The following is a 17,361-nucleotide window of genomic DNA, read 5'->3' as shown; positions in this document are numbered from 1 at the left end:
AGAGCTGCGGGAATAGGATGTAGGTTCCGAATTCAAATCTCCATTTGTTTATTAAATGAGCCACACTGGTCTCCTCGAGCCTCTTGCTTGTGGATAAGATGATGATTTCTGGAGTGCCTTCCAAAGTTTTTCTAGATTTGATTTGCCAAGGTAGATTTGGAAACCTCCTATCACCTTGCAAATTACGACCCAATGTATTTATATGATAAAATGATTTAAAACAGAAGTTGTAAAAGGGATCTAGAATTGGATTTAAATGTCTACTGTTTTTAATTTCCCTCTACTTTTTCATCAGTGGCACTGGCTGACTCCTCTAAATCTGGAGGCAGGTGGGGAGTCTGATAAGAAACTCCTCCACTTGACTTTGAGGTGAAACCCCTTTGCTTGACTCTGATGGCACAGGACCATCTAGGCTGGTGCTCCTCGTTCTTGTGTGTTCTTCCAAGTGTCTTGTAGTAGTGTTTATTCTCTGGGACACATTAGGAAGAAAGGCGTGAGGTAAGAGCGTTGTCGATGAGCTGCTTCTGGGGGCCAGGGATCTGCTTCTGTCAGTGGGCAGACTTGGAGAATATTGGAAAACCATGGCCCTAATAGTGCACCTTTTGCAAACACTTGTCTTTGGAGGGTTGTTTACATAACACAGCAGATGTAATTATCTTTGCAGCACCTGTTCTGGAAGAGGCAATGAGGAGACACCATTAGCGCTTCCGTGTCTTACTTTCACTTAAGTTGTTCTATGGCAAGTGTGACTGACGACTAGTTAGCCTCAAGATTTTGGACCCAAAGAATGAATTCTGGTTGGAGGAGGGCATAGGGGAGTTACCTACAAGCTGCCTAAACACCTGGTCATATTCATCATTTTTTTTTTTGTCAGATCAGTAAGCCAGATGTCTGGCATCATGGCAAAATGAAATGGACACCCTTTCTCATCCTATCTGTATTTTGTATTTTCAGTAGGTATTACAGCTGCAATCTGTGTCATCACTATAACTAGGGAACAGCTATAGGAAATTCATTATTTAAAATCCTGGGGGTTGTTGAGATTCTGAAAGATACCAGTTTTAAAATGCATCCACTTTGGTGACCTATGTTATTCCGTGAACACATGAAATAGTTTGTAGCAATGAGAAGTCGGGTCCAGTCACCCAGAGTCGTTTTTACCAGCAGGCAGTAATGGTTGCAATAGACCGAAGAGATTTCATTGTAAACGTGACCCTGTCTGATAAACTTGCTCATACTTATTCTTGCTTTCAGGATAACTGGGCCAGGCTGAGGCCTTCTGCAAGACAGCAGTCAGAATGCAGGCTTCAGTGGTGAGTCTGATTTCTTCTTCTTCTTCACCGGCAGAAATTTGTTTTAGGTCTGTCTTTGGGTTCTGGGCAGAATGAAGGTACTGGATGATTCAAAAGACTCAAATATTCCCAAGGAAGTAGATAATGTATTGGAAGAAAAAAAAAACACCACCAAAGGCTTTTTATTTTATAAGTACCACTGCAAAAAATGAGGAATCACTTCAAAACATATCAAATAGAAAATAATAATTTATTTTAACTTCATCTTACTTAATGTTTGTTAACTAATCATGATTTCATGAGCTTGCTTGTAAAACTCTGTCCCTTCAAATCTACAAAGCAAAGGTTTACTACAATGAGCACTTAAAATTCCACAAACCACCTCCATCCACAACTTCCCTGTACATGCAAATTCTTCCATGGGGCTGCAATATTTGCAAACATGCTTTAAACTTCCGTAAAGCTGCATGGTATTTTGCTTTCTGGTAAAACCTTTACACTCTCTTGGGAACTTTAACCAGAAAAAAAAAAAAAAAAAGTTTAAATGTGTATCCCAACTCTAAAACACTGCTGGTTTGGTTATGTGTCATGAACCACACAGTTTGGGAGTTTTGAGTTGAAACCTCGACCCTCAATCATGTATTAATGGTCACTCCTATGAAACACGTTGAACAAAGTAACGTAAAATAGGGTTCCATTAAAAATACACACTGGCAGTTTGTATTCGTGTTTTCGGCAGGAGAAAAAAAAAAGCGTGTTTAACTTTTTCATATGAATATAGTTTAGACAAATTATTCTGTGAAAGTATGCTTAATAAAAGATCTTTCTGAAATTTAAACACTTTATGTAAAAGGTAGCGAGTAAAAAAGTACAATTGCTATTTTGGAAAGAAAAAAGAAAGAAAGAAAGAAAGAAAAAGCTCTGTTTGTTAATATTGCCTTCCAAGACAGTTAAGGGTGGTTTCTCTCCACTTAAAATAGAGCTATCGACACCCGGAGCTGCAGAGTTGGCCAGTTTTCGACTATAAACAGGATGACCGTCTTTAATCTTATATACAAAGAAACAAAAACAAAAAACAAAAAACTTGCCGCATTGAACGAGGCAGGAATTTCTACCCCAATGGTAGCGTTCTCTCTTATGTACACGACGCAGGAGTGGGGGGGGGGGGTGGGGAAAAAAGAAAAATTTATACAGTAGTCACGGATAAGAAGGAATTGTAGACTCTCGTGCCATCCGGGGATTTCGTGCCGTGGGTCAGGAGTTCTTGGATCGTCATCCAATTGTCAAATATCTTTTTGTTCCTCTTCTTCATCATCTTCTTGTGGCTCAGTTCCAGGATGCTCACCTCCCTGCGGTCGTCGGCCGCCTGCTGCTCGCGCAGGCACTCGAGCCGGCTCTGCATCATGAACTCGCGCCGCCGCCGCTGCTCCTTGGCCTTCACCACGTGCTGCTTGCGCTCCTCCCGGCTCCAGTAGCGGCCCAGCTTCAGCTCGCTCACCGCGTCGTCGTCCGTGGTCATGCCGCTGCGCTCCTCGCGGATCTTGAGCGCGCGCTCGCGCAGCAGGCGGTCGCGCACCGGCCGCTTGGTGATGTAGCGCGAGCCGTCGCTGCGCACCTTGACCTTCCACTCCAGGCGGGCTCCGGCCGCGCCGGCGGGGGCCAGGTCCTTGCACATGCTCACCAGGCTCATCTGGCTCTGCGCGTACTCCACGGCCGACTTCTGCTGGATGAGCTGCATGTAGCTCTGGTAGTGCTGCGCGTGCGCCGGGATGTGCGCGTGCTTGTAGGGCGAGCGCGGGAAGGGCGCCGCGGAGGGGCTCCCGGGGCTCCCCGGGCTCCCGCCGTCGTCGCCGGGCCGCCGCTCCCGCTCCCGCTCCGGGGCCGGGCCGGCCTCCAGCTCCCGCGGGGCCGGGGGGCCGAGGCCGGCGCCGCCCGCCTCGGCGTCCTCGGTGATGGAGAGCAGGCTCTTCGGCGCGGCCGGCCCGTAAGCTTCCGTGCTGCCTGCGCCGCTGCCGCCCTCCGCCGCCCTCCGCAGGGAGTTGTCGGGCGACAGCTCCAGGGTGAGCGGGGTGCTCCGGCAGCTCTCCCCCGTGTTGTAGGCGCTCGAGCTGTCCTTGTCCGACTTCTCGGGGAGCTCGGTGATGTCCGACAGCTCGTGCCTGCGGACGTCGACGCTGGTGTTGTAGTTGCGGAAGCCGCTGTGGTGCAGCATCCACGACTCGCGGTACTGCTCCCGCAGCTGCTGCATCTTGTGCGCGCGCACGATGCTCAGGCACTCCAGCTCGATGCTGCGCAGCTCCTCGTTGAGCAGCTCCAGCTCCTTGTCCACGCTCTCGGGGTCGCTCTTGCTGGCGTCCAGGTACAGGCCGTACGGGCTGCTGCTCTTGGCCTGGCACTTGAGCTCCAGCAGCTCCCGGAAGCGCTCGCACTCGTCCGCCGGGATGCCCAGGTAGTCGGCGTCCGCGCAGTCGGCCGACAGGAAGGACTCGCTGCTGAACGGCAGGTCGCCGCTGCCCAGGGTGTCCTGGCTGCACGTGAGCTTCCTCTGCCCGGCCAGCGGGGTGGACGAGGCCGTGGCGTCGTCGCCGTTGTTCTCTTGCTCCGAGCTCTCGTCGTTGCGCGTGCTCTCGTCCGTGCGTCCCACGCCGCTGTCCTTCTCGTGCTGGTTGGACAGGATGGTGGCCGTGTCCGTGGTCCCCCCGTCTTCCTCATGCTTCTTCTGGAACGAGAGCAAACAAACGGCCGCGGTGAGGGATGCCTCGCGCCGCAGTTTCCCGGGGGCCCCCGCCTTTCCTGCGGGTCACGGGCTGCCGGACAGGGCAGGCTGTGCAGCGCTCAGGCGGAGAGGCAGGGCATGGTGTCCGTACCTGGCCGTGAGGCGGGCCTACCCGGGCTAAACACCTATCTCCTCCTCCTCCTCCTCCTCCGTTCTCCCACCTGTAGGACGAGGAGAGTAGTCCCCTTACCTCAGTGGATGACCCTAGCCATCCATTCTGGGCGGTGCACACTGGGCGGGGGTGGGGGTGAGGGGAGCAGGAGGCATTCAGCAGGACCCTGATGATGCAGGTGGCACAGAAGGAAGCTAAAGGGATCTGAGCAGCTCAGGCTACACCCTACGCCCAGGGAATTGCTCTACTTTGGAAAATATGACTTCATGTTTTCGGATCTGCGTGAAAGCTGGCACTAGCGATTTCTAAACAGATACGGACCCCTCAGCTGTAACAGCCAAGCCAGGCTCCCTTGGTGGGGGTGGGGGGGGGGCACAGGAAAGCACTTGGTTTGCTTGCTGCCTTCCAGGCCGTTGGGTTCCTGATGGTCTTTGGCACAGTGGGGGAGAGGGAGGGTGCACACCTGCCTACAGCTGCCGGAGGCTGGGGGCCCTTACCTGCTGCAGCCTGCTGGCCGTGAACTGCATGGCCTGCTGGTGCTGCTCTTCAAGCATGTCCATGTGCAGGTGGTCCAGAAAGTCGTTTCTGTCCTCATCCATCCAGCCCTCGTCCAGCTGGTGGGGAGCGGAAAGTGGAAGGAGAGGGGGGGTAAGTAGCAGCCAACACAGGCTTCAGAAATGAGTCCTTCTGATTTCATCTTATTGACTTTTTAAAAGCAAGGATGTTAAGACTCCCTCCAGGAGCCATGAAAATGCAGTGGGCCAGGTGTTTTGCTGTACCTCAGCAAACGAGCCACCCCAGGAAAGCTTCGGCTATCCATGGTTTTATCTTTTTTCAGGGTGACGCTCCTGCACCCACGGCAGCTACTTTCAGTGAAGTGGGCCCCAGTGAAGGGGTCAGGTGGAGCACGCCCTGACTCCTGCGCTCTGGCCCACAACCAAGGTTAGCTGGCCCTGAGGAGAAAGTATCCACGGTATGGGCGGTGTTCTCTGTGACACAGAAAGTGGTCTGCTCACCAGCTGTCTCTGGGGCAAGGCCCAGCACTTTCATCAGGCGCACATCTTCCCAGAGTAGACTACTGAGGGGCCTGACATCCCACAGCCTATGGGCCTGCTGTTCGTGTACCATCTGCGGCCGCTTTTGTCCTACAATGGCAGAGTCTAGTAATTGCGCCAGAAACTACATGCCCCCAAAGCCAAACATATTTATTACATGGCCCTTTGAGAGAAAGTTTTCTGACCAGTGGTTCTTATATTTTAAAATAAAAATTGTATTTTGTGTATAAGATGTACATGGTGATGATTTAATATACACAAACATAGTGAAATAATTCCTAGAGTCAGGCTACTTAATGTAGCATTTCCTCACAGAGCTACCATTTGTGTGTGTGTGTGAGAGAGAGAGAGCACAAGCGAGATAAGAGCACCTGAAATGCACTCTCTCAGCAAAGTTTTAGTAGCAACGCAGTATTACTAACCACAGCCATTGTGCCACACGTTGCCTACGCTCCACCCAGATCCAGGATGGAACACTTGTCAGGCTTTGGGAACTCAAACATTTTGATGGTTATGACCTTGGTTGTGTTTTCCAGTCCATTATGTTTCCTTATCTTCTCCTTCTTTACCATTCCTACACTAATGAACCTGCTGGGCCTACAATGTAACGTCAGGCTGGGTGTGAGCACTCTCCTTAAATGGTTAAAACATAAAATAGGTTTGAGGTCACATCAAGTGAGACTACTTTTTCAGGATGTACAAAATGCCTTCACATATTCAGACTTAACACTTGGACAGCGGTCTGCAGTGCCACGGACTTGGAATACAGACCCAGCTTCATATGCGGGAAGCAGACTCACCTGGAGTTCAGGCCTTGCAATCAGCAAGGAAAAGTTCTTGTTTTCTTCACTGGTTAGAAGAGCCACGGCCTCTTCACGGTTCTGTACCTCTATTCCATTAATCTTAAAAAAAAAAAAAAAAAAAAAAAAAAGGAAGGTGAGGAGGTGATGGAGGGGTTGGCCACAGCATAATTAGATCATACACAATCATTCTATACTGTTCCAGGCTTATGTGTGTCACCCAGTCACAGCTGGGGCACAGAATAGTCCATGCAGCTTGAAAAGAATGCTCATTTTCAGAAGGAAAGGCCTTGCTTGGCCTGGTCTATCAGTCAGCCATGACAGGTGTACAAGGGAACTAATGTGGAAGCTATGTGAACATAAGTGGCTGAGACTCCAGAAGGCAGACTGAGAAAAATCACCATGTTGTGAAGAGGGACCATCTGAGCAATTTAATCAGACATAATACTCAGGCAGGAACATAAAGGGAATATACTAAAGCATTATTATAGACATTTTCAGATAATAGGGGAGAAAAAGCAGCAGCAGGTCTCATGTGACCATTACGGAAGTTGAGGACAAACAAGGCAACGGCATCAAACATGGTGTTCTTGTGCTTAGGGTGTCACGTTAGCTTCTTTAGGCAGGACAGAAAGGCTAGCAGGAGGGACTCTCACAGCATGTGTGAGTCCCAGGGTGGATGATTCCTCCAGGGGACACAGGAACCGTCTCACCGAGCAGGAAGGTGACCCTTCTACCCAACTTCTTAGGCCAGTGAACCAAAAGGCAACAAAGAGGATGATTCTATTGGTCAGGGTGACCTGACCCAGTGATCAGTGGAGTAGGCAGGGCCATGTTCAGAACTCAGGACTTGCATGTCCCGTAGTAAAAGCTAATGGGAAAGGACAGCATCCCCACATGGCAGGACTGCAGAGGAGTAGGAGCTTTTAGGAATGAAGGGTCCTTAAGCAGGAAAGGATCCTTAAGCAGCTGAGGTTTGGGTTGAAATCTGGGGAAATGTAGAGTGTGCAGTGGAAAAAGGGAATACAAATTACTCCTGGTGAGGTAGAAACACAGTAGATCAGAAGTGAGAGGAGTAGGAGCTAAGCCTTGTGGGACACCGTAGAACAAAGAATCTCCATTTCTGTGAGATTAAGAATTACTGTAGCTGAAACAAGTGGTCTCTTTTTGACTCCAAAGAGCAACAGGCCTTCCGGTAAAGAAACTATCCTTATGAGCCCTTCTATGGTATGATATGTCAAGTCATGAAATTTAAAAGGCTTCTCCATCAATTTCACTAAATTTGCCAAAGATGTTCCTATTTTAAGGACAAGACCAAACTTGACACTCATGGTCCAAAATGAGACCTTTAGAGAAATCTACAATGAGAATTCTTCTGGTTCATGAGCTGCGGACTCTTGGCTTGACTTGCGCCCGTTGCTGTGCCGTCCTGGGCCCTACACAGAGAGAATGATAGGAAGGGAGGTTCGCCTTTGGTAAGGTGCTAGGGCCTCTCTGTCCAGCTGTCCTAGGCCTCACCACTCGTGGTATGTGTCATGTTGCAAGGTTTTTGCTTCACTCATCAATTTAACTTGTCTGGCCTCACTATACATCTGATTTGGTAATCCTTGTTCCTTGATGTCTTCTGTATTTTCAGCTCTAAAGCTATTATCATCAACCATGAAGTGTGCTCTTCAGGGACGAGGCTCCTGGTCAAAAGCTGACCTACCTGGATAATGCGGTCTCCTTCTCGAATGCGCCCATCCTTGGCCGCGATGCTGTTAGGGTCGATCTGAAACACACATGGACATGTCAGCACGGGGTGGATAATAACGAAGACATGCATGAAAATCAACAACAGCACTTCTCAAAGGCTAACACATAGTCTTGCTTATCCCTATATTTTTGTTTTGCACAGAAATAAAGACGACTTAGTGTCATGAAAGGAGAGACAAACATGGATTGATCTGTTTCCAAGCCCTTTCCTGGGCATGCATGCTCTTGGACCCCTGCATGCAACCCTGTTCCATGGCAGTGTGCACAGACCCTGCTGACCCAAAGGATGGTGAGGCACAGCTGACTTCCATTGCATCCACAGAAATGAAAACCGAAGTGTGATGCAGAACAGGCTAAACTGTACCCTTCACTATGCTGGTGAGCAACCATACCTTGATTATTTTACTATATGCTTCAATTTTGGAAAATAACTTTAAAAATGAAATATAATGGAGACAAGTGGGATTAAGTATGGGAAAAATCCCTCCAAATGCAGTCACGGGAAACCATCTTAAGTGTGGTGAATAAAGTACATCCAAAGGGATAATTATTAAGCCTAGTAAACACATCCCTTGGCTCATTTCACAGAAAGAGGTTTTATTTCATGACAAAACTGAGTTTCTGTGCTTGCATGGATGGGAGTCTATGTAAAGTATCCATACTGAAATCAGTGGCTTTGCATTGTCTTCTTTAAGAAGATCAAAATAGCTTCCATCTGTGTACTTTGCAGATGCATTTAACTTACATGAATTCAACGATATTCACATTCAACCAAAAGGAGAAAGAGATAAAAAAAATACTTTAAAAAGTGTAAATTATTCCATCCACCATCCCATTCAATGAACACGAGAAGGGAAATGTGCATCCGCTGTCCCCTCAGGGTTGAACACACAGAACCACGTAAACGGCTCCATTTTATGGCCGATTTGCAGGCTTCTCCAGGGTAATTTCGCCTTATGTGCTGACTGACATTTGAACTTAACCTCCATGTAAAGACGTAACTCCCTGGACTGTGTGATGAAGGGGATAAAGACATTTGTGTCTTTCCAAAGACTTCTCAATGAGCCAGAGTTAAGGCTGGTTAACACATAACAGGAAAAAACAAAAAACCAACCCAAACCAACACAATGCCTTCTCTGCTCCTGAGATGATAGTTATACACACTCTGCCTTCCTACCTCACTTATATAAATCCCAATGTCGTCTTCATCATCGGTCCGGTAGCACACAGTGAGGCCCAGCTTGTCCTGGCTGTTCATTCTGTAGAGATCCACTTCCTAGGCAAACAAAAGGTATTTCCTGTGAGCTCCAGCAGGCAGGGAGAGCTGGGGGTTGGGGGGGTCAAATCCTTTAAAAATATTTTGTTTCAATGATGAACTGGATTTCTTTGTATTTGACTGTGTGTAGAGTGGTTAACTTACTAAACAAAAAGTGATTATGGACACAGGATCAATGCCCACAGCATTTCTGACCCTTCAGTCAATATAAAGTCATTTTGAAAATAGTTATTTTATTGATTCCCCCAAAAGAAAAATTACCTATATTTCACTCAGTGTCATGACTTCTGGAGTAGGGCTTTTAAAAAGCATTCTTTCACTGTCTGCCACAAACGAGAATATTTCCATAGCCCAAACCATCCAGCCATTTCAGTACAAATGTTTCCAATGTGTTCGGTTAGATTATTTCACGTTGCGTTCCCTTAATATTCACAGTAATAGAACTTGCAAACAGATTACACATAAATTGATCCAAGAAAGGAGGGTAACGTGATAGCGCGCAATTAATGCTTTCCACAACAGCTGTGATATTTACAGTCGAGAAATTAGTTTCAGCCGCTATTACTGCAAATTAAATAAGATAAAAGCAAAGTGAGCCCAAATGCGAGACACATGAGCACGGGGAACGCCACTGTATTTGCCAATTAGTCTGCGCTTCAGAATGAAGTCAGAACTTTGAAAACTGCTGGAGCCTTGGGAGGAAGTTCTGGGTTTTCTGAAAGTATTAACAGGCCGAGTTGCCCTCTCTGCCACGTTGCCAACTACCCCTGCAAGATTCTGCAGCACTAAACTGCAGGCCTGTTTGAAGGGCTGCCTGATAAGAAGGTCTCCAGCAGGTCTCCTGATCTGGTTTTTACTGCTGACTGTTCACCACCCAGGAGGGTGATGGCGCTGAGAGGATGGGTCTCCAAAACCAGTCTCTGGGGACTACTCCCTCTCTACATCCTACTGTTGGAGGGTGGTAAGGATGCAGTTGTCGTTGTGGGGAAGCTCAAAGCAGATACCTCCTGAACCCTCCCCTATGCAAGGCAGGGTGCCCCAAACCATGGACACTTTCAAGGTGGAATAGCAGCAGGTGCAAATGTCCTGGGCATCAGTGCCAAAGTCCTGTGTGCAAGGAAGCGAGAGGGGGCTGAGCATGGCCAAGCATGAGGCCAGACCAGGTTACGAGGACCCCAGAGGCTAGCAGGAGGAGCTTGGATCTCATTTCACCATTGTGGGAACCCATGAAAAAGTTTTAAGTGAGGACTGCTCTGATCTGATGGACTATTTTCCGGCAGTCTTGCCGGCTGATGTATGGAATGTAGTGTGGTGAAGGGTTAGGGCTATGAAGACAGGTAGACCTGTGTTCAGATCCCAGATCTACCTTTCTGGCACCTTCATCATGGACCTGTTGCTGTAGTTCTGTCTCCTTACTAGTAAACACCAACTCCGCTGCCTCAGGCAGGGTGAAGACTCAGTGAGGTAAGGCACACAGAGCTCTCAGTACAGTGCCTGGCCCAGAGAAAGCAGGAGATGGGAATATAAGAATTACTGCCGGTATGTTTACCTGCCTGAAGGCCCAGAACTTGATTGTAGCACAGTGGGTGTATTTCACACGCCCCTCCCCCTGGTAACTGTATTTTCTGAACATTGATATGTTAATTAATTCAATGGCTTCCTAATTATGGCTTTAGCAATATGGCAAATTTTCACTAAGCGAAATCCCATTAATTTCTGATACTTAGGTGAGTTGGATGGAAATTTCTTTCCTAGTGTTTTGAGAACAGGACTAAGCACAGTAATGGACAAAGCAGGAATTCGAGGGTCACATTTAACTAAGAGGACCAAATCTTTCCAAATACTTGCGAGTAACCAGTTTGCACACTTCACCTATCTGTCACACATCTTCCTCTAACATTTCAAACACATGCCCACATCTCTGTCTCACGTTACACTTCCTTTGGGTCTGGGTAAAAGGAAACACTTTCTCTGTTTTGGCCCTTCTCACAGCGTGATTCAGTGCAGTTGCATGATGATTTGTTTGGGTCTAACTGCACAACTGTAGCCAAATGCTGCCACTGAGCCCCGTGCTATCATGGCGGAAGCCAGATGGTTCTGGAACAGGTCCATAAGCAACCAAAGCAGAGAGAGAGAGAAAATGGGAAAGGTTGTAGGGAGGAAAATGAGAAAGACAGTAAACGTTGTGATATTCCTTTTAACAGAATTACAAATGGCAATATGAGTTTTAGCTTTTCATGAATCAACTGGCCGCCAAGGTGAGTATCTAAGCATAAAAGATTTCACAGTTCAGCTGGGCTTTATTCCAGTACTCAGAGTGAGCTTCCAAGTGCGGTTGGGAGGAGTAAGTGCAGAAATTGAGGGAAGTGTTTACGAACTACTATAGCATTTGGACATTGTCATAATATCCAAGAACAAGATTAGCAGGCTTGTCTCACTGACCAAGGCATCGGTTCAGGAACTCCTGACTCAAGTGGCAAGCTGTATGTGGGGCGAGCTATATAGTCTCACATGGTGGAACCACATGTTGATTAGTGACACACTGAAAATTCAACTGGTCGACCTGCTCTTCGTGGTTTTTCAGTATAGACAGTTTGAGAAGCACGACTCTGTGATACACATCTAGAATTGACAGCTCCATTTGAGAACACGGGAAAAGTGAAAAGTCTGGAAATCATATCTTGGAAGAGAACACATAATGTACTAGGGGTTATTCAAGTCAGAAAAAGGCAGGCTCATAAGGAATGGGAGAGCTGAAGGTCGGCTACATAAAAAAAGGATTTGGCTTAGTTCCCAAAATGTAGAGTCTGCTGTCTTAGGTTTTTATCGAACTCATTAACTCGACACTGAACTTCAAAAGCATTTCTACTTTATTTTTTGGTCAGGGTTTTGATGGACAGATATTTGGGGAACTAGGAAGCTAGAAATGCGGACATCACTTCATGTTGCTATTGGTGGGAGGATTTTTTTCCCTGTACTTTACTCTTCTGAATCTGCCAGTTCCTTTCAACACATCTTTTATAACCAGGGAGGAAACTTTCTCAGAATGTCAGGCTGGTGACTTTAAAACAGTTTCACCTGAATCCCTGATAACCGAATCATGGATAATACTTTCAGCTCCCCTGAACACATTCTATGTGCTGCCATTAACCCCCCATGTGATTAGCAAATTAATAATAGATTTCCAATAAACACTGCTGGAAATTACACACAATACATGATGGTTAAACATTCCCACATGTGTGCACGGGAGACAAGAGGTTCTTATTACCAGACCTATTCCCAGTTAGCAATACTCTGAGAATGCAGTGCTCTCTCCCTACAGCAGAAAGGTTTAGCCAGCACTGCACCGAGCCTTTAAATTCCACTGCAAATCCTCCCAGGACAGACTGTCATGGCGACAGTCACATTCTCACTTTGTTTAGATTTAACTTAAATACAGCAGAAGCCAAATTCCATCCTTGATACGGATGAGAAGCTGGCTCTGGCATCCGCCCCCCTACACACACACCCCTGACAGGTCAGAGCACAGGAGGAGCAGGCTCTCCTCTGAAGCACTTGCCCTGAGTATGTTAAAGCTTTCTCTTCCACCCTCAATTCCAGTTGGCTGTGAAGCAAAATTTAGGACATTTTTAAAACAGATTCAAGAATGGGAGTGTAATTCTAGTTTAGGGGGGCAGTCCTCCGGGAACAGCTTTCTATTTTAGAAATGGTCTGGTTTTAAAAAGGATGAGTGGTACTGGGTGAACAAATGCTGATATGACATTTCCAGTTAAAATAAAGGAAGCGGTATTCTGAACTCCACTTCAGGTATGTACTCGACATTGGTATTAGATAGGATGGCTTGGGTTTTAATGTTTCCTTGTGTTACCTGGATCTTCTGAGGAACTCTAGACCAAAACCAGCAAAGTTTCAATTAGAAGGCATATGGTCTAACTTACCTCAACTCAATTTCCAAAGGTGGTTCAACATCATAAAGAAGAGCCTGGTTGCTAATAGTTAAGCAAAGAGTGAACCATAAAGGGTTTTCAGAATCTCCTAAAAAAACAACACTAAGAAGTGCTACTGTCTCGGCTGTATATAAATCTGAGTTTTACCTTGGTTGCTCATCAAGATTATATTAAGGCAATAGTAGTTGAATAATGAGTTGTGAAGTAAAAAAAAGGGGGGACCTAGCCTAATATAGTGTGCACAGTAGGTGGCTCAAAAGCGAATGAATGAGGGGATCCCTGGGTGGCGCAGCAGTTTAGCGCCTGCCTTTGGCCTAGGGCACGATCCTGGAGACTTGGGATCGAATCCCACGTCGGGCTCCCGGTGCATGGAGCCTGCTTCTCCCTCTGCCTGTGTCTCTGCCTCTCTCTCTCTCTGTGTGTGTGTGTGTGTGTGTGACTATCATTAAAAAAAAAAAAAAAAAAAAAGTGAATGAATGAGCTTGAGATTCCAAGAAAGGAAAAAAAAATAGAAATGAACAACAATCCTGGCTGCACCATGAACAAGCCACCTTGGGAAAGTCACTTCATGTCTCTGAAACGTCTCAGTTATTCTATAATTTCCTAACCAGACATATCTGTGAACTTAGCAGACAATTCTCCAAACTCACCGGGTGGCTTGTAAATTCTCAACATTGCATTGTGACTCTAAGCTAAAGGCAGAGCCTTACACAACTGAGCACACATCACTGAAAGCTTAGAGGTTATCAATACATATCTGTCTGTGATGATGGAGATAAGATTTCAAAGAAGACCATTAATCAAACTGGTATGAATAATGTATTAGCATTATCTGGATTATAGTTCCCCCACCACTGGTGTCCTGTTGCTTACTGGTCTAGATGGACTGTTGGATAAAAAAGGAACTGCTAAGCCTGACATTTCAGATGAAATTGAAACGATAGCCCAATTAAGAGAATTAATGGGGCCATTCCACCTGGGTGATTCGAGCTTTCTGTTTCAACGTCAGCCACTTTAATCAGAGGGGATCCCAAAGACTAATTTCAATGGCTTATCCCACACTAGGAAGACGGGTCACTGAAGCATAACTCTACCTTATCGGTTCAGAACTGCTGTGCATATTTCTTTAAATTATCTCAACCCTTTCTATATCCATGCACGGGGCAGGCTATGTGCAACACAGAGGTGTCTCAAAGAGGCTGCACTTCCCTTCAAGGACCTTTATTTGAGATAGGGTAATGAGGCCTTTCTTCCTTCACTCAACAAATGTTTACGGGGTACCTACTCTGTGCCAAGCACTATCCAGGCACGAGGAGTGTAACCACGAATGCGTTGGATGAGAGAGCAGCTCTCATGGAACTTGTATTCTAAGAAGGGGAGCCATATAGTAAGCAGGGAATGGCACTTGGGGTAGGGATGCCTTAGAGTGGCTGGGAAGCTTCTCTGGAGGTGACCTGTGGCCAAAAGACAGAGCTGGACAGGACCAAGCTAGGATCTGTGGGCTGAGAGCAGAGCAGGTGAAAGGTCCTGGTGTGTGGCTGGTAGTACAAAGAATGGTCAAGTGCCGACTGTACTGGGAACGGGGTGAGGAGGCCGACTCGGTGAGGGCAGGGCTGACCGGGGAGGGTTCCCTGGAGGAGCCCTTGAGCCATGCCTTTAAGGCCAAGGACAAATGTATAGATTGGCTGGAGCATCCTGCATCATCTCCAGGACAATCCCTATTCCCTAGTGATCTACTTAGGTTACTTGATGAAACCAGGTTTGGAGGTCATTTTATACTTTCCCGTTGAAACTGTAGCTTTTCCTTTTCTTTTCTCACCTCAAAATTACATCATCAGAACACAACATAGGTGAGGGCAGACTCATAGCCTGGTGGTGGTGGGGGCTACTGATGAATCAACTGGGAAATTAACAATAGATTAATGAAAAAGCCTTCTTCAGACATCTATTTTCCTTCTTAATTGCCTACAGAAAGATCTAGAGCAGGTGTTCAGTACCTGAAAATTTATGGGTAATTATGTGGCTGCTCAACCCTTGGGTATACTTGGGTATAATCCTTGTAGCTTTACACAGTTTCACAATAACAGGGATTTGACACTTACCTAAATACGATCATTTTGTGTGCTTTAAAAGACAGAACATCTGTTTTTCTCTGCGCATTTGCTTCCATAATATCCCAACACACTCATATATTTTCCACCTATATAATATCCATGGAACCAGTTATTTTTCAAAAGGTGTGGATGTTGATCTCATTCAACTCAGATGATGAGTGGTGTGTTGAGACTGACTCCCAAACTCAAAACACACCCACTCTTTTTGTAATCTAACCCCAGAATGGGGGAAAAGAGGATGGAACATAGAAAAGGGCGTGTGGACTGTTCTAAGAAATTTGGTGAGAAGGGTGGATGACGGGTACATGCCTGGCTCCCTAAAAACTGGGTCTGCTTGAGGAAACTCCATTCTTCACACTGAGGTTTTGTTTATGAACATTCTGGAACTGACCAGACTACCTTTGGAGGACATGCCTCTGAAGCAGGGCAGTCCTAGAGGTTACAAATGCCGCTCCCTACGGGATATTCCCTCCTGGTTAGCGGCCACACTGAGCTTCAGGGACACTCTGAGCCTTCACCACAGGACTTAGGATGGGCCTCTGATCCCAAACCACCAGGTTCACTTTATGAGATTTGCTTAGTTAACAGAAAGAACCTGATGACATCTAAGCTGCTAGGGACAAAAGTTCAGAGGTGAAAGCAACCTTCCTGTCTGATTTTGACCCAAAACTGTATTTTGGTTTTCTTAGGCGATGACAAGCTTATGTCTAACAATCCTCATGACTTAGGACTTGCCAGGGATGTGAACTCCTTAAGGGCAAGCAGGGTGGCGACTCCCTGAGTTTGTGTTTCTAGCACCAGTGTATTCACTGTAACAGATGCTCAGTGAAAGCGCACAAGTAGAATATAATCCTGGGTGTCTCATGGCATCAGAGGTCTCATTTAAAACACTCAACTGATTTTCTAAATACCTGGGTTGTTTATCTCTGCTTTTTACTCATGAGAAGAAAGAAGTCTATACTGAATGGAAGGCAAACCAAAGCCTCGCTGCTTTGACCCAATGGCAAGACAAATGGAAGCTTAGACGTTTTTACCTCTAGGTTGGGCCCCTCCAACTACTGTGCACAGAAGCACCTGGGGATCCTGTGAAAATGCAGATTCTGACTCATTAAGTCTGAGGGCCAAGATTCTCTGCGTTTCTTGCCATCTCCCAGGTGATGGCTGTGCTGGTCCCGGCAGTACACTTTGAACAGCAAGGTTCTAGGGAACTGTTTCAGAGTGGCTTCTATCAAAAGCAAGATGCTCTAAGGTAGTTTACACTGAGAAAGTTACTTCCTTTAGGAAGGCAGACTCAGTCTGGGCTAGTCTTAACACTTCTTTAACACTAACTAGCCCATCTCCTGAGAAAAGAGGGAGTGGGGCGAATTGGCCTCCGGCTCCCCAGCCCTTACCGGGCACCACCTATGATGAGCACCAGGATTTGAGAACACTACCTGGTGTCCACTGTGTATATTGTGTAGCACTTTCTATTTATGGCACTTGCTGATTTTTTGTCTGAGGCAATGATAGAGCATTGCCTTTGAAGTAAATTTACCTTAGTTTAAATGAGTTGAGTTGGGTAAAAGCAAAATAGAAAGCAAATAATGGTTCTGGTCATAGTCAGATATAATGAAAGGCAGAATGGGCCACATGGGGAAGATCCTGTGGGAGCTCTGTGACCTTCCAGAAAGCATCTGCAAGTTCTTTTAGACGTGATCCTTTTTTTTCCAGGAAGAGACCATAGGTTCCATCGGGTTCCTCAAAGCATCAGACATGAAAATAGATCACTGTTATGGAGTCAAGTTTAACCAAGTGCCCATGACTTACCACATCTACACAACCCTTGAACAACATGGTTTTATTGGTCCACTTACATGTGGACTGTTTTTGATAAATACAATACGATCTTATAAGTGTATTTTCTCTTTTCTTTTCTCTAGCTTACCTGGCTGTAAGAATAAAGTATCTAATGCATGTAACATACAAAACTGGTGTTAACTGACTGCTTATGTTATAGGTAAGGCTTCTGGTCAATGGCAGGCCAGCAGTTCAATTTCTGGAGAGTTAAAAGTTAGATGTGGATTTTCGACTGCACTCCTAATCCTTGTGTTCAGAGGTCGGTTAGACTCTGTAAATCTAGCTCCTGAGATATTTAATAGCTCTTTAAAGACTGCTTTAAACACCAATCATCAAAAAGCAGTGTTGTCCTATAAGGATTATGAAATAGCCCTTCTTGTAAGGTACTATTCCAG

At 46.3% G+C, this 17,361-nt stretch overlaps 1 protein-coding gene and 1 long non-coding RNA gene across 5 annotated transcripts in view; one reads left to right on the top strand and one right to left on the bottom strand.

The window, feature by feature from the left end:
* The window catches only part of LOC140609966 (uncharacterized), a 52,257-nt gene extending 44,333 nt beyond the window's left edge, over positions 1-7,924 (top strand). Inside the window, exons 2-3 of the long non-coding RNA XR_012011740.1 lie at positions 1,255-1,313; positions 7,672-7,924. This is a non-coding gene — a long non-coding RNA (uncharacterized lncRNA). The remainder of the gene's footprint in view (positions 1-1,254; positions 1,314-7,671) is intronic.
* Positions 1,524-17,361, bottom strand: part of PDZRN3 (PDZ domain containing ring finger 3) — a 237,194-nt gene continuing 221,356 nt past the window's right edge. For all 4 annotated transcript variants that reach the window (XM_072785366.1, XM_072785369.1, XM_072785368.1 and 1 more), the window contains 5 exons: positions 8,968-9,066; positions 7,744-7,806; positions 6,036-6,137; positions 4,678-4,794; positions 1,524-4,011 (listed from right to left, as the gene is read on the bottom strand). In XM_072785366.1, coding sequence (XP_072641467.1) covers positions 2,479-4,011; positions 4,678-4,794; positions 6,036-6,137; positions 7,744-7,806; positions 8,968-9,066 — 1,914 coding nt within the window. In that variant the 3' untranslated portion in view covers positions 1,524-2,478. The remainder of the gene's footprint in view (positions 4,012-4,677; positions 4,795-6,035; positions 6,138-7,743; positions 7,807-8,967; positions 9,067-17,361) is intronic.

Source organism: Canis lupus, chromosome 19 (genome assembly GCF_048164855.1).
Source record: "Canis lupus baileyi chromosome 19, mCanLup2.hap1, whole genome shotgun sequence".
Taxonomy (NCBI): domain Eukaryota; kingdom Metazoa; phylum Chordata; class Mammalia; order Carnivora; family Canidae; genus Canis; species Canis lupus.
This window is presented reverse-complemented; position numbering and strand designations above follow the sequence as displayed.